The following is a 23403-nucleotide window of genomic DNA, read 5'->3' as shown; positions in this document are numbered from 1 at the left end:
AGTGTCCGCTTTTCAGATTGGAATATACAAATTTTCAGCTCGCGCTTCGCGCTCGCATCATTTCTGTAGCAAAAACCCATACTTTTCATGATTAAATAGGTGAATGTAAATGTCCCACTTTCAGTTCTAAGCCTCAAAAGAACTCCTGCTTCGATTTGCAATCATCTTTTCTTGGATATATATCTTGTTCTTCATCAAAAACGTCCACTAAACTGTCATTTTTTCAGATCGAAATATCAAAATTTTCAGCTCGCGCTTCGCGCTCGCATCTATTGTTCTTTTAGATACAAATCTTATCATTGGTACCAAAAATGCTTAGAATATCAAGTTTTCAGGTCAGAAGAAAGAGTGTTACGCGTTTCAGCTCACTCTCGGCACTCGTACTATCTGTGTAGTGAGATATGTATCCTCCTCATGAGTTACTACAAACAGTCCTAAACAGGCACGCTTTTCCTGTCAGTATACTAAAAAAAAAATCAGCTCGCGCTTCGCGCTCGCATTAATTTGTTTGTGAGATACGTGTCTGGGTCTCATGAGTCATATATATATATATATATATACATATATATGTGTGTGTGTGTGTGTGTGTGGGTGTGTGTTTTGTACGATCGAGCGCCTTTGGAACATTAATGATTTTGCCCCCCCCCCAATCTGAAAAATGGATCGACGCCCCTGCCCCTTTATCATGCGTTCTTCTGAATTAACAACCTTTCTGATATAAGTACACCATTACGGGCCTGACCTTTTTGTCCCAAGAAAGTCCAATCAAATGACGAAATATTACGACCCATAAAGACAAGAGTAAATCTTTATTGATTCAAAGTACGGCAAATATGACTAAGCAATATACTGAATTGAAATTTTGAAGATGAAAGCAATCTACCTTGTCATTCCTTATAAAAAAAACAAACAGTACAAAACCGAAAACTGTCGAACGATATTGGTAGTGATCATGGCGATCGAAACTATAATTAGGTCTTGCATGTTATTCTTACTTTGCATGTTACTTCTTTCCTTTCTTTCTTTCTCTTTTTTTTTCTCTCTCTCTTTCTTTCCTTCCTTCTGCTGTTCTTATTTTTTTGTATTGTTTTGTTCATTTTTTCCTGTCTAATTGTTTTGTGTCTTGTGTGTGTGTGGGGGGGGGTGAGCACTCGAACCCTTTCCGCTTTTTTTATTGTTAATTTCATTCAGTTTAATCAATGTTGAACAATAAATTTTCTGCATAATTATTGTATGATTTTGTGAATTTATATTGGTTAGAAATGTTCTTTTTTTTTTTACTGAATATGAATATGTTAAACATGACATTTTGTACGATTATTTGTATTATAAAAATTGATAATTATTTGACTTTTGTGAACAGTGTTTTGTTGATATTGAATTGTTATATTTTACAATGTATCGTACACACTTTGATTTTGAACTGAATGATTAAGTATTACAAAAAAAAGGTCTGGAATCACTATTGTCTGTGCATTTCTTTTAACAGATACATGGTATTCCTTAAATGAACGAATGTAAGAGGTTGTTGACATACTTTTGTTGGATATAAAACAATCACGTGCTATCTGTTATATACAATTTATCATGTTTATTTTTTAACCCTAAACATAAAACAGTTTGAATGTCGTGTAATAAATCCATAAATCACAATCGATCAAGACATTTTGACGAGACTGAAATCTCTCACATCAGAGGCTGCAATGAAAATGAGACAAAAGATTCTGACAATTGTAGAGATTTCGGTACACTGTACCGAAAACATCGTTGGTAAGTTTGAAGCATTTTTTTATTGGTTTACTTTATAAATTCGTTATTATAATGATACTCTCCATGACGTGCACTGACTTGTTGGGAATATCAGATCAGGAGACGTTCATTGGATATCACAAAGAAGATTAATATAAACATGAAGGAAACGTCGTGAAACTATGTTCTTAAGTCTCCTCTGGCAAATGAAATTCAAATTGTCCCTATATTGGAAAGAACAGTGTTACTGTGATTACAGTGTGCTGACAAAGTGGACTGTGTGAAAATATTATCCAGACTGCTATAATGCTCTAATTCAACAGTGTGGAAATATTTTCACACTGTGGACACTTCGACAGTGTGACTGTTCACAGCGTGTTCACATGGTCGACTATACGTGAATGTGCACTGTTGAAATGCTCAAATTTAACAATGTGAATGTGATTTCACAATTTGTTCCACACTGTGAACACACCGTAGCACACACTATGGGACACTGTCCTCTTTTCAGAAGGGTTATGTTTATGCATGAAAACACACTGACTTTTTTGCAAAGAAATGCCAAAATGCCTTGCGCCATGCAAATTGAAAGAAACTGTTTAAGAATTGAGCAGTCTGATACTCGCATTCGAAATGTCAGTGATTTCGTCTAGACGTAGAGTTGGATATTGATTATTTTCTTATATGTGAATATTTGCCAAATGAATATTAGTCTGACCCAAATTAATTGCATTTGCTATATAAAACGAAATTAGCGTTTAAAGACATTTCGCTCCAGGAAGCAAAATAATCTAAACGAGCGGAACAATGGAACCAGGGGTAACCAGTGCGAGGGAATTTCGATTCAACAGGAAGGTGTGGGGGGTGAAACCTGAAATGCGACTTACTGTTGTTGTTTTTTATATTAGGTCCTTTACAAAGCACTTTCCTTCCAGTACTCTTCTTTCATCTATCTTCTTTCCCCGTTTCTTTGTTATTTTCTCACTTTTCATTTTGACCTCTTAAATATAAAAAGACATTTGTCGGTCGACCCCACGTGACCATTTCCCTGTATCATGTGTATAAAACTTCAGGGCACAAAGGGCATGACTGAGATGTCTTGTTGTCTTCCTCTTTACTTTATTTTTCTCGATCTAGGTCAAGTTTTCGTTCAAATTCCACTCAAAATCTTTAGTGTTTATATAAATACATTAGCAAAATATACCGTGTAGCATTTTCAATAGCTACCTGTCTTCACTTTTTTCATTTTGCAGGGAACTTTGAGAAAAATTTTGAATAAATAATTCGGGGATTGCGTCATGGGTTCAGCAGAGTTCGAAAACCACAGTGATGGGGAGAACGACGTCGGGCGATATAGGAACGGTTCCTGCACGACCAGGGATGATGACTACGGTGACACGGAAAGCATGGCGCTCCTTGAGAAGAAACCGTTGCTGCAAAATAAGGATAACCTCAAACAAAGAAAACCTCAAGGTGATTATCGTGCGACTGCAATGTAGGATTCTTTTCAAATCAAACAAAATCAATTTAATTCAATTCACTAAAATTAAAATGAGTTTGTGAAATCCACTGCTTGCATTTAATGCAGAAAATTTGTTCTTTAAAATCTATTCAATGGTATAAGAAAAAGAGCAAACTAAGCAAACATAAAACAGAACGTCGTTTTATGGATCAAAATTATTCATGAATGTTGCTGGTAACTTTTTCTGATCTAAGTCTTATAAGATCGTTTTGGGCCATTCTTTTGGGCCTCGCTTCGATTTTTTTTCCAAAAGAAATTACGCGAGCTGCCTCCGGCAAAAAATGTCTACATACGGCCATATGTTTAAGAGAGTATCTTTTTCGCCGAAAGAAAAGGTGTCCTGTGCCCCCACCCTCCATTTTCAACTTCGCTCCGCCGCCACTGATAAGTAACAAAGGAAATTAATTGCCTTCAGATGTCACACACGTGACCCCAAAACTCAAAAAGTTTCTGCCCCCTCTAAACCAAGGCTCTGGTATTAGCATTATTTTTTTTTCTCCAAAGCTAGGTCTAATGTGCTTTGCATCTCACCAACTATGAATCCATAACAAGCATTAATAAAATAAATAATTATCAAAGCAAAAGTTCACACAAATGACCCACTGGTCATAAGTGTGACTAACAATGCTTTAGCCTGAACACAAAACATGCTATTGCAGGAATGTATCGATTATTTGACTCTAACCCTCCCTTGCTTATCAATGCTTTGTTTGATTATTTTCTTATTAAGCAAGAATAATAAAAATGTTTGAGGTTATTGGAATGTAACATTTAAATAACGAAATCTCTGAAATTTTGAGATTTATAAGTGATTAAAGTCCAGATTTGTCATAAATATGGTCACACACGTGACTAAGAATGGTCCTTTTACGTATCCTACCTGCGTATGGTTTCAGCAGGAATAACCCGCATTCTGTCTGTGTACAATGTCTATTTTGTTTAAAGGGGTTTTCATTTTTTACCTTTTTAATTTAATAATGATAATAGCTGGGTTTTTAAAGCGCTTTTTGCCTGAGGATAGAAAGCGCTGCTATTATTACTCCGGCTACCATCACCGGCGCTCAGTGCATTCAAGGAAATAATCCTACCGGGTACCCATTCGCCTCACCTGGGTTGAGTGCAGCACAGAGTGGATAAAATTCTTGCCGAAGGAAAACACGCCATGGCTAGGAATCGAACCTACGAACCTCTGTTTGAAAGGCAAGAGTCAGAACCACGACGAATGATCATTCGTATATATATAGGTTTATAGAATGAAGAAATAATATGGATACTTGGAATACATAGTTCAATTTGAATTGAAATGAAATTTTGTTATTTTGGAGACGCGTTATGGTTTCTTCACAATTTTACGTCAACGTAGCATCACCGTTATATCAAATGTTTACATTTTTTGTTTTGTTTTAGGGAGGTGGTATGTCCCGAAACGCTACGAAATTTTGTTCATGGTCTTCGTAGGAAACGGCTTGTTGTACGCCATGCGGATCAATGTGAGCGTTACCATGGCCGCGATGACAAACGCCACATACACAACGTTCGATCATGGTGAAGGCTATAATCAAACTGTGGAAACGTGCCCCAAACCGAATAATTCGACTGAGTCCACGAATGAAGTATGATCTTTAGATACTTCTGAACGAATAAATTAAAATCGTGAGAGTGAAAGAGAACATGTAATAGAGACATTAATATGATAGCGAATGGGAAAAAAATGAAGAAGGAAATGAGGGAGAGGAGAAGGAGGAGAAGATGTAGAAGAAGAAGAAGGAGGAGGAGGAAGAGAAGAAGAAGATACTGAACAATGTTGTTTAATGTTGATTGATATCATATCTACTCTTAGTGCGTGATCCAAGGATTTCTTTTTTTCTTTTTTTGCATAATGTCAGTTTCTCGACATTCATACGTATTCATTATCATTTCACATTTCCTTCGATCATGCCCGATGTTCCTTGTCTTCAATTAAAATTAAAGTTGAAATTGCCCAGGAGACATATTCTTTAGACTGAAAATCACAAGGTTCCTAGATCTTTAGAATTGAACTTTCACATTGGCACACTGGGAGTGCGCTAATGGCAGATATCTGAGCCAGGCTCTTCGTCAACACTTGAGAATGTTGCACAGTGTTCAGGGAAAAATGATGAGCGCTGTACATGTACTTATTATCTTAATTGAACATCACCATTTTTGTCATAATTTTTGTTTAAATGTATATTCTAGAACGGAGAATTCCTGTGGACGGCGCACCAGCAAGAACTCATCATCGCTGGGTTCTTCTACGGCTATTCCGTCTCACAGATTCCGGCAGGATGGCTTACGGATAAAATCGGAGGAACTCGGGTGTTCGGCTTCGGCATGTTCATATCCGGGATATCCAGTCTGCTAGGGCCTACAGCCGCTTGGATGGGACCGGAGTTTCTGCTTGCAATTCGGATCTTTTGTGGCTTTTTCGAGGTATAGTTCCCTTTTCTTGTATTAAAAGCTACTCACGCAAGTTCCATGACATTTTTTCCACCGACAATAATGCTCCGCTGTTAATTCCATACACCAAAGGAATGACCAACTTTATCCCTGGATTATATACCCTATCCTAAACCTAACACAAACCTTATTGCAACCCTCACCCTATTATCTTCAAGCCCCCTCACAAATGTACGAATGTAGGCGAACGCAGGGTGACGAATCCGGGGAAATGCACAAAATACATGCGTATTCAACGAATTCAAATAAAATTTCCGTCAAATCATGCAATCAGTAATTGTCAAATTTTATCAACGAGCGGTAAGCGAAGGATAAATATGACATACGAAGGATGTAGATGTTTCAGTTCACCTCTTTGAGTAAATTGCAGCCGAAGGTGAGCGAAGGGTTGATATAATCCAATACGACGAACAAATGGTGAGCAATGGTTTGATATGGCGTCACCCTTCGTCCGCCTACATACGGTCAGGTGTGAGGGGGCTTTAAGGGTTCTTTCGAGATCGGACCACTTTCACAAAAGCGCAGTTACCATTGAAAACGATCTTCAACAACTGCCTTTCGCCAGCCATCGCAAGGTACATTCCAGGCAATTCGGTAAAGTGTGAGGGGCCTTTAGACGAAATGATTCCCAGAGCAACTGTCATCCACAGTTGCAAAGAACTGGAATGCAGTCGAAATGATCATTTTTTGGCCATTCCATTTTATATCCTGAGTGCATTATACACTGTTCAAAACTTTCTTCCCATGAACTTATTCTAGATGTTTGGGACCATACAGAAATAAACCGAAAATAGGAAAGCGAAGACAATGAATCAAGATTGTTTATATGGGCCTGCATGCAGTGTGCGACGTAATCCCCCCGGTTCCTTTCGCGATGCGTGAAATATAAAACAAACAATGCATGTAGCCGAGTGCGTTAGTGGAAATGCAGAGCACGCGAGGTTTCTTTAGATAGGTGCCGCACTGTGCACCAGCCGCTGGCGTCGAGTGCCCAGTGTGCACCATCTGAAGAAACCGAGCTTTCTCTAAATTTACCTTTACGCACGACAGAGCAAGTGCATTATTTGTTTTATAAAATAGCAACACAGAAACAAGTTCTTAAGAAGTTAGAATACAGTTTTGTTGGACTTCTCCCGGGACTTCTACCACACTAGTCTTCTTGAGCGTGCAATGTCAATTTTCGTTGCGCACCTTTTGCACTGCCGTGCACAAAAAAAGTTAGATGTCATGTGACGTGTATTGGCCAATAGCGATGCTTGAAATACACCTATTTTATTTTAAAAAAATAGTGTGGAGTACAATTGTGCTGAACTATTATGACCATTTTGAATTTTCTTCGGACAGAAAAAAATATATAGACTAAAATAACAATTGACCCTCACTTGATTCCTTACCTCATTTTAAGCATGGTAGCATCGATTTTTTTTTCTAAGATGATAGATTCATTTGTTTCAAATAGAAAACAATACTTTATTCCAAGAATTGTTACGATTTTGATTCATACTGATTATGAATATCATAAATATAGATATGAATTACCAAATAATTTCATAAATACAACAAATATCGTATCAGTATTGGAAAGTGGGCCGGACGATTGTACAGGGCACGCGCACACCATCTCCGAAAAATTGGGGCTGGGGGTATATCTGTCACACCCCCGGGATTTACGCCAGTGTTTGGTATGGTTTTACAGGCGGGTACAATGTCATCCCTGGGATCTATGTTTTCACGATGGTACCCCGGTGATCAAAACTCATATGGACTCGCTATTGCTATGTCAGGTAAGGAAATTAATGTATTAGTATAATAGTAGGAGTTGTAGTAGTAGTAGTAGTAGTAGTAATAGTAGTAGTAGTAGTAGTAGTAGTAGTAGTAGTAGTTGTAGTAGTAGTAGTATTAGTAGCAGTAGGAAAAGTAGTAGTAGTCGTAGTAGTAGTAGTAGTTGTAGTAGTAGAAGAAGAAGAAGTAGTAGAAGAAGAAGTAGTATTAGTAGTAGTATAAAGGTATATATAAGTATTTCAAGCAAGCAAAAACCGGGAAAAAATCAGCCCGGAGAATAAAAAACTATAGTGTACATACAAAAATAGCAAATTACAATATAATTTCAGTCGTAAGTTAATTACTTTTAATATAAAACCCATCTTCTACTAATTGTACTTCTACTACTAGTTGTAGTAGTAGAAGTAATAGAAGTAGTTGTAGTAGTAGTAGTAGTATTAGTAGCAGTAGTAAAAGTAGTAGTAGTAGTAGAAGTAGTAATAGAAGAAGTAGTAATAGTAGTAGTAGAAGTAGTAGTATAAAGGTATGTATAAGTATTTCAAGCAAGCAAAAACCGGGAAAAAATCAGCCCGGAGAATGAAAAACCTAGTGTACATACAAAATAGCAAATTCAATATAATTTCAGTCGCAAGTTTATTACTTTTAAACTTAAAACCCATCTTCTACTAAAATCGATAAACTTTTCTTGAAAGATTACAAATATAAAACTTTGTAGACAACATGCTATAGTTTTGGACACTATTTAGTAAAAAAAAAAAAAAAAACATTTTGAGGGCAATGAATGCATTTTATAGCTCCACATTTCATAATAAATTCAAACATTAGACCTACTGATGGTAGACAATGAAACAGTTTTCCCTCAATGTCATTTCTTACATTTCAAGGTGCCAAATTTGGAACTTTCTTTGGGACTATCATCTCCGGAATGTTATCCGGTACAAATTTTCTTGGAGGATGGCCCTCAACTTACTATTTCTTTGGTAAGTTTTCATTACTAGCGCTCATAGAAATTGAAAGACATGCTAACGCAACAAAGATAATAATCCCCCCCCCCTCTCTCTGTCTCTGAAATATTCACATACACCCTCGCACATACTTTCTCGTTATTCTCACTGTATGTAGACATGATAGAGGTGTCCATCTCCATATCTCTATCTGACACCTCAAGCACCTTTTATACCTTTGTTTTATACCCTAGTGCACACACACGCTCAAACGCCCACATGCACCCCCTCCACACACACACACACACACCCACAATCTAACACTCACCTTTACGCACCAGGATATACACACCCTCACACGCCGCAAGCACCAACGCACACATCCTCCTGGGTCCCGTAACACAGAGGTTAGCGATAAGTCGTACGCTTGCTTTTTACGATTGATTGTACATTGTAGTCAATGATATCAATCGTAGAAAGATGTTTAACGATCATTGCTAAGGTTTGTGTTACTGGCCTCTGTAAAAGCTGAAAGCTATACTTTAGGAAGCACAATACGCGACTGGGCGCACATTCTAAAGAAAGTTTCTCTGCTATTGTAAACTCATTTCATGCGTGCATTCAGGAACCAGAGTCAATCTGACTTTTATTTAAGGCACAGGCAATCTTCTTCTTTTTTTTCGAGGCGTAACTGAGGATGTTTATCAAAGTTTTCATTACAGCCCTTTGATATCAGTTTATGTTAGAGACCTGCATTCACCTCTTCGTTATACAATGCGTATCAAAAAAAGTTTACACTTGAAATAGTTATGCGAATAAAAGTAGACCTTATTCATGAATAACACGTGGAATTTAGCTAGTAAAATTGATTTGAAGATATCTTTTACCTTTTTTAACTTGTTTCCTTGCCCAAACCACTTCGAGGAGTGCATTGCGCCCCACCCCACTCCCCCATACACCGAGGCCATTGTGACGATATTTGCTTTACACTGAGCTGTGATTTACATAATATGGCTTAGGCTTGATTTTCATTTTGTTAATCATTGTCAAGCTTGGGAAAAGTGTGGAGAAAAAAGTATTAAATCAAAAATGAAATATAAACCCACTTTAAATGATAAAAACTTAGTAAAAAAAATGCTAGAGATGTCTGGTATAAATTTTTGTTCAGATTCAGTTATGTCCTCAGATCCAGCTGGAACAAAAAAGGTAAAGGTTGTGTTTACTTAAGTGTTGAAATTTCAATTTGGGTGACAAACTTGTTAGAAATGCTTGAATGTATCCGTTTCACTTCAATTGACTAAAAGAGCAAGGGAAATGTATGAGAAATGTTTCGCAAGGCAAGTTTGATTTCGCCCTTTTTCCTTGACACAGCGTACAAACGAGCATTTCTGCGCAAACAGATTTCTGCGAGCTTTACAAAAATTGACAATGCTCACTCAAGTGTAACATTCTGTCAAAACTTTTACTTTCATTGGAAAGATGAGACCCAAACCCAAGATTATATCTGAAAAAATTACCCACATGTTGTATATTTTAATTCCCAGGGCTTTTTCAAGGTGTAAACTTTTTTTTGATACGCACTGTATAGGAGGCTTAGTCCATGTAGGCCTATATTTCGAGGTTCCCCACTCCTTTAATTTATTCACAATGCACCTCTCTTCCTATGTACAAATCCGTCCCTTTGTCTTCACCCAGGCCTATTGATGTAAAAGAGATGATGAAAACAATTACTTTGAATTTGCATTTCGTATACTTTCTTAATTCCCAAGGAGGTGTTTATTTTAAAACCAATTTTTTTAATTTACCTTGTGAAGTTGAGAGTTAGAAAAATTATGATCTTCATGCAAAATAATGTGAAAACTTTAATTGACATTCTTGTCAATCTTTCACTATAGGCATAGGTTTGGCGTAGCGTGTAACAGGGAGGTGTTAGGAAGGATCAAGATAAAGCTGCTTTCCTTTGATCCCATGCTCGACACCGCCGATAAGTCATGCGCTGATCAAACATCTTTCCACCAAGTGGTCAGATATAACGCAGTATACTCATCAGAACATCGTATCCCGACAACTGTACGCTATCCCTTTTCATGATCCTTGTCAGTGGTTTGAAATGTAATGGGTTAAGAGGCTAAACGCAAACATTTCGTATTTTATCAGCTGCAAAAATACATAAAAAACCAAGTGATTATACGTTTTAGAAGCAATCAAGGAGTTTTGCATTAATTACAAGAGCTACAGCTCCTTCCTAACTCTCTGCTTGTATTGATATTTACATCGTCAGCCCACAAAGCTGTGTAACTTTATTCATGTCACCTGCCTAGGCACTATTACCGTTACGTGGGCATTCCTGTGGTCTGCTCTGATCTATGAAAGCCCACACCTTCATCCACGGCTCTCAAGAGAAGAATTTGACTATCTTTCGTCAGCTGCAGTTACAGAAAAGGTAAAGACATCTCTTATGACACCATTTTGGTAGAAACTAAAGATTAGGATTAAGGGAAATAAGTAAGTCTTATTTAATAAAAATTGCCACACAGGTAACTGTCGATCGTTCATTTTCTTTTCATTTCCGTATCGTGATGATTCCTTGTTTCCCATAACTCGGCTGTAAGAAAATCTACAATTTACCCCTTGCTCAACTCAATTGAGGCGGGGGGTGGCTTGGATGGCACTTCCCCATCCCTTAAAAAAAGTTACAGGATTAAGGGGGTGTAAGAGAGCTAAACAGAGAAGAAAAAATAAATGTGGTATTTCTGATTTGTCAAAATGTACAAAAAAATATATATTTCTCATCTTATAAGAAGGTAAATTATTGCTCGCTCGCCACCCTTGATAAAATCCAGCCCATAATGCAACTCAAAATGTTGCCTCAAAAATTCACCAATCTAGGCTTTCGTAATAAGAGTTTTTGCAAACGCGACGCAGAATAATATGCTTTCCTAACTGCATTGTCAATGTTTCAATGCCCTTCATGCCAACCGAGTCTTTGTCGAGGGTTGGTGAATCGAAACAGTAGTTTCGTCCTGGACTCTTGACAAACGACACAACATATTTGTGATTTCTCGTCAGCTCCAAACACATAGGACGAAACTGATGTTCCAATTCACAATTTTTTTTGACAAAAGACCTCCTAGTTTTTTCATTGTGATTTGACATGCTGTTCTTGGATTCGTTGTGCGTCGTGGTGCAAAAACAACAAAAAACTCCCGAGTACAGAAAAGGTAAATTGTCAATTCGGTGGATCCATAATACGGTTTGCCAAAGGTTGCCGCGGACAGGCCGGAATTTGCAATGCCCCATGGGTAAAAGTCGACATAATGATGTTGCGCGCGCTAATATTATGTGCATGCAAGTTCTATGATTGTTCAGCGCTGGCCGACGCGGCTTGGCCGGATATGCTGTTTGCGAGGGTCAATGAGGTAGGGGACAACTTTGCCCGCATATTTCTGTACGAAATTTAGACCGTTTTGGTGAATTCCTGCTATATGGTTTTCATTTTTGAAGCATCACAGTCACAATAGAGTAGACTATTACTGTGCGTGGTCTGTGCCTGCGCGCGATGTCGACCGCGAATTAGACAATAGCATGTTCGCTGCAAACGATAGATGGCGCACCATATTGTAAATCCATCGAATTGGACAGAATAACAGAAAAACATAATACATTACCCTATAGATAAATTGACAAATTATCTACATTATAATTTTGACAAAGTACTTGTGTAATATCGTTTATTCATTCACCGATCGTAAAAATCTTCATTTCTCATTACTTCTTACTTTTGTAGACGGGTAAGATTGCAATACCCGTGAAGTCTATCATACTCTCAATACCAGTCTGGGCTATCATCATCTGCTCATTTGTTGGAACGTGGGCCAACAACGTCGTGTTTACAAATCAACCTATCTATCTTAAACACGTTCAAGGCATGAACATTGAATTGGTAAGCCAGTATTAAGGTAAAACTTTGAAAGACCACCTTCAAAGGCAACCTGAAAACATACCTTAAAAAAGTGTTTTTTGATAGACATTGACTTATTGTTCAGACATGTATTACATGTATATATATGTAAATTGTTTTTGTTGTTCTGCTCTAAAGCGCCTTGAGCATCTAATCAAGATGGAAAGTGCGCTATATAAATCTTATGTATTATTATTATTAAAGAGATCCACTTTGTTGGATAAATTTTTGGAAAGTATTTCAAAGGGTTTTCTTAACTTCCAACAATTGAAATTGATTAAGATTTGATATATCGGCGGTAAATCTATATTTAGTTTATTTACTGTATAATGCCTTCTGTTATGTATAAATTTGATATTTATTTATAAAATACATGCACACCTGTGTGTGTGTGAGAGAATTAGTATTTTATATCTAAGTACTATACTTGCTTTTATAGCGCTTAACACTTACTGTATCAGAGGTCGCTTTACAGTAATAAAATGCAGCATGATTATCTTGGCTTAAGCAGAGAAGCTGATACACATACTGTGTTCCGGTGAATAAATCCTCAGGTACACAGTCACCTCATCCAAGTTGAATACAGCACAATTTGGATAAATTTCTTGCTGAGGGAGAAAAACGCCATGGCTTTGAAGCGAACCCACGTTTCTAAGAATCATTGAAACAAAACCATGACACCCCCACATGTGACAGCACCGTGGTGCAGCGGTTGTGACTCTCGCCTTGTAGTCACAGGGTCGTGTGTTCGAATCCCACCATGGCCTAGCGTCCTTTGGCAAGGCGTCAATCCACACTTTGCCACTCTCACCCAGGTGCTAATTGGGTACAGGTAGAAAACATCATTGTGGTTGCTTTAGCAAGTGTGCACCTAACAGACTGCTTGAAATATTATGAATCCAGTGACCGGGTTATAATAATTGTGAAGCGCTTTGAGCAGTCGTAGGGTGATAAAGCGCTATATAAATGCCAATTAATATTATTTTTAATATTATTATTATTATATGAACAAATATTATATTCATGCTTATGAATACATATCATTATATCTTTAATCACAGATTGGTATCCTCTCTTCCATTCCCTTCCTGGCTGAAGGGGGTATGCTGGTTTTATGTAGCAAACTCGCAATCAAATTAATCAACGAAAAAACACTCAGCGTGGTGGCCACGAGGAAACTTTTAACTGCAATAGGTATGACAATCCTTTCTGTACTCTGTATGCCATTCGAAGTTCGAACGTTTAATATCTTCTCGCAGGCCAGGGGACAAAGGTTAGAGATCTGATCGCTGATTTTTAAAGAGCAATTTTGATTGGTTCCTATAGTCAAGTCTACTGATCGAATGCGCATGCAACGATTTCAGATAAAAATTGTTTGTACTTTCTTATATCAAAGACAATTCATTAATTTCCTGGTGGGTGTTTCATAAAGCTGTTCGTAAGTTAAGAGCGACTTTAAGAAGGACTGATGATCCTTTCTTGTGGCAAATGGTATATTGATTGGCGATAGTTAAGCGCGTAAGAAAGATTCACCAGTCGTTCTTAAAGTCGCTCTTAACTTACGAACATCATTATGAAACGGCTCCCAGGTGTAAATTTCGGAGAAACTCAAATTCATTTTTCCAAAAGAAAAATTCCTTTCGCCCCACCACTGGGGCAAAATACCCCCCCCCCTTTCGGCAATGACCATCTTTATGACGACTTATTGTACTTTCTTATATCAACGACAATTCATTAATTTCAAGGACGGTGTAAATTCCGGAGAAACTCGTATTTATTTTTCCAAAAGAAAAATCTCTTTCGCCCCACCACGGGGGCAAAATGAACCCCATTTTATGGCACTCTCCATCCCATGCCTGTCTTGTCGTTTCCGCTTGTAGTTCCTGACCATCTTTATGACTACTTGTAAACAGTACCCGGCATGAACCAAACCAATGGAATTGGTCATAAAGCGTGTGATAAAAAAATATGTAACTTTCAACTGGGGCAAAATGGAACATACTTTGAGCAAAATGGTTCCATTGTGCCCAATGGTGTATTTTCGTACAAAAAGTTTACATGCAAAATCCCTGAAGCAAAGAAGGCATGCAAAAACGTGTGTGTAACGTTGATATCCTTATGATTCGTATATACGAATATTTTATCAACATTGATACATCAAGGTAATTTACAGCTCTACAATCATCCCCTTATCTTAGTTCACGAGGGGGCAATTTTATTTTGAAGAGCCGTTACTCGGAAGTGCTCGGATGTGACTATAGGTAATGACTAGAATGCCTTGTGGTGCTCACGGAGACAATGCTTATGCATTTCATATACATAATTTCATACTGCTCTTTAAATGCCGATTCGTTATTTTTGTATATTTCTACCGGATTTATAAAGTTGTCAAAGCTGTTGCTTGTTTGAATGAAAAAAAATATTGAAATAATAATTCAATTGAATTAAATAACGATAACGGGTCAAATATTATTTTTATACCTAGTTTGCCTATCATTGTTCACCTAATATTGATAAATGGCGCACTCATCGTTAACCCAACCTGCTCCGAAATAATTTATTCTATTAAAAACAGTGAGGAAATCTACTTTGGATATGAAAGTAGTGAAAGGCAATATAATAGAGATTTTTCATTGGAAATGTATGTATAAAGCCAAAGAAAATGTATAAAACTATGAAAAATCGCAAAAAGTAGTCAATAATAGTGCTCTGTTTCAGGTCTTGGGCTCACCGCCGGATCATTCCTGCTGTTGGCCTATGTGGGATGCAACAGCGCCCTCTCAGTCGTCTTGATGATCAGTGCAACAGGGTTCAACGGTATCGCCTCCAGTGGTTACTACGTCAACCTCATGGACATCGCTCCCAGGTTTGCAGGTAGTCTCCTCGGCTTTGTCAACACCTCATCGGCCATATCCGGTGCCTTGACACCGTATGTTATTGGTGTCTTCACGACAAATCAGGTGAATGGACCTTTCCTTTAAAAAACGTAAGGGATTCTACAAAATATGGGACTAGAGGTCCTCAAAAGATGATTCATCGTGCCGTCCTCCTCGGGACATGCGTTTGATCCAATCGCCAATAGTTTTAATTACCAAACATGCCAAAGGTACCTAATAATTCATTGTCGAAAAATTGTGAACCTGAACAGTAATTTCGCCATATAGATTTACTTCTTGTATCCTCTTTTCGTTGGTGAGAGGCAGACAAACACTTCGGTGACAATGTCCCGCCGCGAACCTAGATGCGAATAACAAAGCAACGTCTAAGATCGGACGTGAAACTGAAATGATTGATTGGTTTGCATTTGACATTAATGTGTACATAATATGATATTCATAGCATTGTATTATTATCAGTTTTTCATATTTTGCATTTACTATACGGGGAAACTCTACAACGCATCGATTTCTTTAAAAATGCAATTAAAATCACAATGGAGAGCCGAAAGTCTTATGTCGAAAGTTGGTGGACTGGGACAGCAGATCATCCAAAGATTTGCACCGGACGAACATTAAATCTCGCAAATATGTCGTTGTCCATGCAGGGTCAAGAAGTTCCGATGCTGTCCCAACTTTCGACAAAAGCCTCTCAGCTCTCTATTAAGATTGACTCGAATTCGCAAAGGCATTGGTGTACAGAGTTTTCCCGTAGTGAATTCTAAAAGTCAGAAATGTACTGAGTTCGGCCAGCCCGGTTTTAAAGGGTTACAACATGGCGCAATTATTTTAAATGGGCTTGCCTAAGCATTATGCGCCATGTCGGCAACCCTTTGGAATCTGGTTGGCCGAACTCTATTAATGGCTCTGCCAGTGTTCGTATTGACTCTCTCTAAGTTCGTTGGCATATCCTTAAAGATCCATTTAGGATCTAGACTTGAATCCGTCAATCATCTTTATTTCACTTTTCAGGCTGACATTCTTGGATGGCAGACAGTCTTCTTCATTTCAACTGGACTGACTCTGCTAGCTGCACTCGTGTACAGTATCCTTGGATCTGGTGAAGTGCAAGAATGGGCTAAATCATCTAATGAAGAAACCTTGTGAAGTTCACCCAAGTGGGAATTATTCTCATCCATAAGACTGTGCTGGCTCACTTCATGTTTAACCAACGTTGGGTTGTACGCTTCCAATTAAACATGTATACTCTGTTTTCTTTAATCAAGATGTTTGTCTACGTCGAGTTACGACTTCCGCCTAGCCCACACCACTCTTCAATGTAAAGTAAGATACACCCCAGCCCATTTGACCAAGTTGCGGTAAATGATCATAAGGTATGAGGGAAGAAACAAGGACAATCGGCCTCAAGGTCCATTTGCCTCGTAAGAAGCCATGTTTCATTCGAATCGTAACTGTAAAAGTCAATTAGAAAGTCAACCACGAAATTTCTATCTCGTCTGTCGTTAACATTTGGAGTTTCTTGTTTGCGTATAGAGAGGAAACTAGGTACCATGACAACTTGACAACTACGACAAGAAACTGGGGAAGTTGCTCAGAGCATTAAGTGATATCCCTCATTATAAACCATAAATAATAATTATAATAGGCATTTATATTGCACCATCTATCTAAAATAATCTATTCCGAGGCGCATTGTTCTTAGTATTGTTACCCCAGCTTTAGCTCGAGTTGCCTTTCAGCGCTTAGTGGATTCAAGGAATTAATCCTGCCGGGTACCAATTCACCTCACCTGAGTTGAGTGCAGCACAATGTAAATAAATTTCTTGCTGAAGGAAATTACACCGTGGCTTGGATTTGAACCCACGGCTCTCTGTTTCAAAGTCAGTAGACTACTAGTAATCCCTTGGGCCACAACGCTCCACATAAAGATATCAGTAACGCTTTCTGAGCACTGCTGAAATGGATATTCTTTTAAATATCCGCCCATGACAAACTGATCATATCTAACACAGTTCGTCTCGTCTCGATGAAATTGCAATTATAGCTTGTAGCTACTGAAATAATTCTTTTCGATATGCTGATAGATAGTAAACTTGTTATAAAAATTGTGTTTTTTTTTGTTGCACAAGTCTTTTTTATGAAAGAAGATGCAGTATAAAGTCATCACTGTTGAAGTTTATTGAGGTTTTCGCTTCAATAATGTACAAATTACAGTTTACATGATCGAAAACACGTACAAACAGTTCCCGATGTCAACCAAAATAGGCTATTAACAGAGTTTAATATATGAAGCACACTTACAAGATACACTTTATTGTTTTGTGTGTGTTTTGAGGGGGTAAACTTGTTTGGAAGTTGTGGGATTGTGATAATGTGTGTCCAAGAAAATATAGAGGATTGAAAGAGTAAATTAGTGGTACAGGTGTTTCATAGAGCTGTTCGTAAGTTACGAGCAACTTTGCGAACGAATGGCGACCATTTCTTAGGAACTAGATCAACACCGATGGAATTCTTCATCCGGGCAAGCAAAGAGGAGAAAGGAATAGGGGGTAGGTAGAGGGAGCAGTAGAACTGCAAATTCAGTAATTAAAGGTACATATCACTTCCATGCATGAAAATACTAGTCCTGCATACCTGAAATTAAATTATAGTTTTCTTTGGGTTAATGAAGACGGGAATATGAACTACAAATGTTTACGGCTGCATCCACGAAAGTAGGAGGAAGAGTAGCAAACGAGCGTGACTTTGGGAATTACTTTTTTTTTACAATAATATTGTAACTTATTTTGAAACATACTGTACGTTTTTAAACACAACGCAGCTTCACTCATCCGCCCAGGGTGGACTAGAACCCACGACCTTATGCTCGACAGGCAGATACCTTACCGACTGAGCTAACTCACTCCCTCTTGTGCGAGGGAGGGGGTATGGGACTGGCAACCGACCGCGAATGTTTTTCAGTAATGAAATAATGAGGCACTCAAACACCCTTATATTTTTCTTTCATTCGAAGAAGGAGTAAGGATATTGATACTTTAAATAAGATTGCTTGTTTTCTCCCTCCTCTTTTTTATCCGCTTGTACCCCCTTGGCCATACCAGTGATTAAAAAATTATATTAACTATTGAAACGGCGCTATTATAGTTCTGAAAGTAAATCATACTTCTATAGTTTCTTCAAAAAAGTGATAAGGTGATGTAAAAGAATGAAACAGTATTCCAAGATAAATCCTAATGAATCACTTTTTTAACCAAGAAACATGAGAAAGCTAATAACTAAAAGCCAATAGCTAATAAGTAAACTCCTAGGACCATGATCTTTGTCGGTTTAATATTTTACCTGCAGCGTAATTGAACAACGGTATAACAATACAACACGGTACAATAATAAAGGTTAAAACTACTGCAACTTACAAGGAACATGAATAAATAAAAATATTCAAACATCGACACAGACAGTAATTATTAAAAGACACTCATCATGTTGGTAGTAATTTTAAGCTTTTTTATTTTTAGTTTCAACTGCTATTGTCCTTCCATTCTGAAAAAATAATATAAATTTCCGAAACAAAAGAAATAACAAAATCAATCAAAGATCACAGCATATTTCTAAAGGGTGCTGAGTGTGAACTACCATGTCGGAAGTATACATTTCTATATAGTACATTATGCATTATAGATCGAAGATGGGTATGAAATATTCCATGTCAGATCGTAAAAATTAAAATTTTAACAATCTATACAACGTTGTTATATTTTGTAAACCAATGTACCAAGGGCAGGCGATATCACAGTAGGCTAGGCCTACAGTAATAGAAGGGGGTAGTTCAAGACTCAATTCCAACTTTGTAATCAGTGTGTAATACAAAATGAAGAAAATACATCGTGTCAATATTTTTAAAATAACTCGAAATTTCGATTTGATTCCTTGAAATAATATCAAATGATTTACATCAGGGGCCCGTTTCATAAAGAGTTAAAACTGTTGTAACTTTGCCATTATGGCAACTACCATGACAACCTTGATTCTCATTGGCTGCTGAGCCCTGTTACCAAGTTATGACAGTTGTAAGTCCTTTAGGAAAAGGGCCCCAGATGAAAAGAGAATCGATGACTGCAAGCAAATCGCTGAATCGCCAAATGAAACCAAAATCACAACTTGTCATATTCAGTTTGCTTGGCCCAGTTCTGCTCTTTTCCACTTCCAAATACCATGAATATCAAACATGCCAGCAAATTGATTCCGAAGCAGGAAAGAAAGACCGTTTGCCAACCTGTAATGTCAGACTGAATAAAAAAAAACAGAACGAGTTATAGTTAATTTATAAAACGAATAATTCAACATGCCAGATAAATATCTTCATCAATACACACTTTTCTAATCTGCTTTATTTCCTTATTCCATGCATAACTCTCTTCTCAATCCGTTATGAGCAATTAATTTATAATGGAAAGAACATCAACTCGTTAGTAAAAAAAAATGCTATTAAAATGCCTATAATGATAATGGCCCGAATTCACAAAGGTCGTCTAAAGTTATACCGAGGTATAAAACGCGTCATTTGACGTCATTTTAATCCATGGACTAAAGTTAGCACCGGGGTATAACTCAGCCGTGGGTGAAATTTAACCCCGGGTGCTAAAGTTCGTCCATGGATTAGTTAGTCAATGGATTAGTTAGTCCACCGTTTGTGAATAGCGCGTTGGACTAACTTCATATCCGGGTGTTACTTAACCCCCGACTAAATTTAACCCTGGTATAACTTTAGTCCACCTTTGTGAATTCGGGCCAATAGATTTATCAATCCCATCAATTGAGACTTAATTCTCTATGCGCTTTACAATGAAATATTATAAACTTATTCCATCTACATTATATACAAATTTGAATACTCTTTTGAGGGTCCGTACTAGTCAGGTCAGAGGTTTGTTGAATTTTTGTTTCTATTTTACACTTAATAAATGTAATCAAAAGTTCCTACGGGAGTTACCACAAACAGAAACAGAAAAACTTGTTTAAAAAACCCGTCTTAATAAATCCCCAAAAATACCCTGTCCAAAGCTTACTTTCTTTTAAATCAAAATGGGTTGCCTGACATCGCTGGCTATACTATACCATAAGCCTATATAAGTTCATCAACCTATTTTCATTGGTTCGTTTGTTTTTGTGTGTGTGTTTTTTTTATCTAGACCACACGGGTCGTGTGGTCCAGTGGTTAGAGCATTGGACTCATATTCGCAAGGTTGTGAGTTCGAATCCCAACTCTGCCATTGTCTCCACTTTGATAAAAAGGACCAAGAGTGATATCTGTCGTCTATTACGTCAGCCACTATGACTGATTAACCTAGACGTAAAATGTTTCCAAGGTAATTGGTTATATACCAGCTTGGCGTTTACCAGCAAAAAAATGCTGTTCTGCCGAGTTCCTAAGGGAGTTACCACAAACAGAAACAAAAAAACTTGTTTAAAAAAACCGTCTAAATAAATCCCCAAAATACCCTGATCCAAAGCTTACTTTCTTTTAAATCATTCGCGCTGCCTCATTAAACGATATTATGATACATAATTGAGCTTAGTCCAATTGCTCAGAAAAGTAATATGGACACGTAAAGATAAGAAAATACATTTTCCCAAAATACTTCTTAATGTACCAATTACCAGTTTTATTAAATCCAAAATAAAGAAGACATTTACCCACCTGGTTAGGAGTAAGAGCTCCAACAACAATCGGACTTAGTCCTCCAGAAAGGGCTGATGCAGAATTGACCAAACCAATCAGACTTCCTGCGAGTCTAGGCGCTATGTCCATCAGGTTTACGTAGTAGCCGGAACTGCAGACCCCATTGAAGCCACATGCGCCTATCATGAACAGGACGGAGAGGGCGGTGTTGCAACCAACGAACGCAAGAAGAAGGTAAAATATTGCTGATATGGTTAGTCCTGCCGTATAAATCATAGTTAAGGATTGATTAGAAAGTACATATGAAATTAATATATTGATTGAATAGTATGGGATCTGGTTATTCAGTTCTGCCACACGATCAACATGATCAATACATGTTCGAACAATTCTAGAAAAGTAATACTCCCTTCCACCAGTGTCGGTATGTACTGTAAATGACAGTTGCCTTTAATATAAAGAGGTCTATAGAACAATATGTCCAATATCATAATGTTTACTTTACTTTAAGTCATCACTCATAAGTAAATCTATCCAACCATTTAAATATTGTCGACATTCAATTCATCTGTTAACTCACTTGCCACAGGCGTTCATAGGCTACACCACAATGACCATACAGCTCCTGTTTTTTGACACATCTTGGAACATGATAGTGGCATTACTGTGGAAACTTATATTAAAAATAATCCTCAAATCTGACAAAATTGAAGGGGCGAATTATGGGTTTTCCTCAATTACTCACCGATAAAGGTTACCAATTTTCTTGTAGCTCCTGTACTCAAGAACTCCTTACTTATCAGCTTGTTGCTGATCATGCCACCCAGTACCAAAAACGAGAACTCGACAAGAAAGGGGATGGCAGCAGTGATACCAATCTGAAATCATAGGCGATGATGATATCAAGGAACAAGAAATGTAAGAGAAAAAAATTGGTTACATAGCTTTCGGTGTATCTTCCCCTTTTGATAAGGGTATCGCTGTTCTGTGTGCCAAGCACATTTTCAACCAAGGATGGTCAAGCCTTCTTGTAATGATAATAATAATAATAATAATAATATAGGGTATTTACATTGCGCACATATCCACCTGGTTAGGTGCTCAAGACGCTCCTATATTACCCGGCTAAGCTAGGCGTTCATAGCACACACATCTTTTTAAGGAATTACTTCCTGCCGGTACCCATTTACCTCACCTGGATTGAGTGCAGCACATTGTGGATCAGTAACTGATCAAATTGGGCAAATCCATACCTTATGGCTATGCAGTTGTATCCGCGTGGTTTCTTCGCAAACTTAAAAATTTACATGATCTAAACGAGTGTTATGCAGATATAACAAGCTTCTTATAAACCACATTCGTTATCATGTCAACATTACACGAAAATGGGCACAAAAATAATCTAATCCTTGGCTGGTAACTTTAGAAAAGTTTTTCGAATTTTGTTTTCTTTGCTTCGTAACCAAAAGCGTACATGTATTTGATTTTTGCCCTTATTAACATTGTAGCTTTTATCAGCTTAAACGACTCATTTCATTAAAAAATCGATAATGTTTTACAAGAAAATAGACTTGAAGTCGACGAATAATCAATGATTACTGGCAACAGGCAACAAACTGACTATCAAAAAGGTGTCGATAACGTAACTGCCTATTCTTTGGCGTATACCCCCTCCATTTATAGCTTCAGCTGCATTGTGTTTTCAAGGACTCAATGCTGCTGGGCATCCACTCAACCAACCGGGTTGAAAGCAGCACAATGTGGATCAAATTCCTGCTGAGGAAAATTATGTCATGGCTGGCCGGGATTCGAACTCCCGACTCTGTATCTCCGCCAAGAGTCAGAGCCACCACACCGCAACGCCCTACGTACTTTAAACATTATGTAACTATGTTGTAACATACCAGGGGTCCGTTTCATAAAGCTGTTCGTAAGTTAAGAGCGACTTTAAGAACGACTGGTGAACCTTTCTTACGTGCTAAACCATCGCCAATGGTGTATGCCATTTACCACAAGAAAGGATCGCCAGTCGTTCTTAAAATCGATCTTAACTTACGAACAGCTTTATGAACCACATACCAGTTCAATATCCATTCCTTGAACGTGCTTGAGGTAGATGGGTTGATTCGTGAAGAGCAACTGATTTGTCCACGACGCACCGAAAGATGTCATGATAATGGCCCAAACGGGAATAGATGTGAACATGGCAACAAAGGGTATGGATATCTTCTCCGTCTGTGAAATGGAAAGTGTAAAGCCCTTGATAAAGAGATCCAATAATTTAATTAAAATTCGCATTTCTATGGCAAACTGCTGCCTGGGATAGACAAAAAATATAAATAAAATCAATGATATGGCTTCCGTTGTGTCGTTACTGCATGTCGCAAAAA

At 37.7% G+C, this 23403-nt stretch overlaps 2 protein-coding genes across 2 annotated transcripts; one reads left to right on the top strand and one right to left on the bottom strand.

The window, feature by feature from the left end:
• Window positions 1-4682: 4682 nt before the first annotated feature.
• On the top strand, window positions 4683-17143 carry LOC121431659 (putative inorganic phosphate cotransporter). Its single transcript, XM_041629307.1, has 6 exons — window positions 4683-4884; window positions 5489-5722; window positions 12263-12418; window positions 13498-13630; window positions 15155-15396; window positions 16345-17143. Exons 1-6 carry the CDS (start codon window positions 4717-4719, stop codon window positions 16477-16479), a joined length of 1068 nt encoding a protein of 355 aa, XP_041485241.1. The 5' UTR covers window positions 4683-4716; the 3' UTR covers window positions 16480-17143.
• A 2234-nt stretch (window positions 17144-19377) lies between these two features.
• On the bottom strand, window positions 19378-23244 carry LOC121406513 (sialin-like). Its single transcript, XM_041597523.1, has 4 exons — window positions 23093-23244; window positions 21759-21891; window positions 21032-21273; window positions 19378-19619 (listed from the first exon to the last, which is right to left on the bottom strand). Exons 1-4 carry the CDS (start codon window positions 23216-23218, stop codon window positions 19485-19487), a joined length of 636 nt encoding a protein of 211 aa, XP_041453457.1. The 5' UTR covers window positions 23219-23244; the 3' UTR covers window positions 19378-19484.
• Between the last annotated feature and the right edge of the window lie 159 nt (window positions 23245-23403).

This window comes from Lytechinus variegatus, chromosome 1 (assembly GCF_018143015.1).
Source record: "Lytechinus variegatus isolate NC3 chromosome 1, Lvar_3.0, whole genome shotgun sequence".
NCBI classification, from domain to species: domain Eukaryota; kingdom Metazoa; phylum Echinodermata; class Echinoidea; order Temnopleuroida; family Toxopneustidae; genus Lytechinus; species Lytechinus variegatus.
The sequence above is the reverse complement of the archived record's forward strand: the minus strand, read 5'-3'. Positions and strand labels throughout refer to the sequence as shown.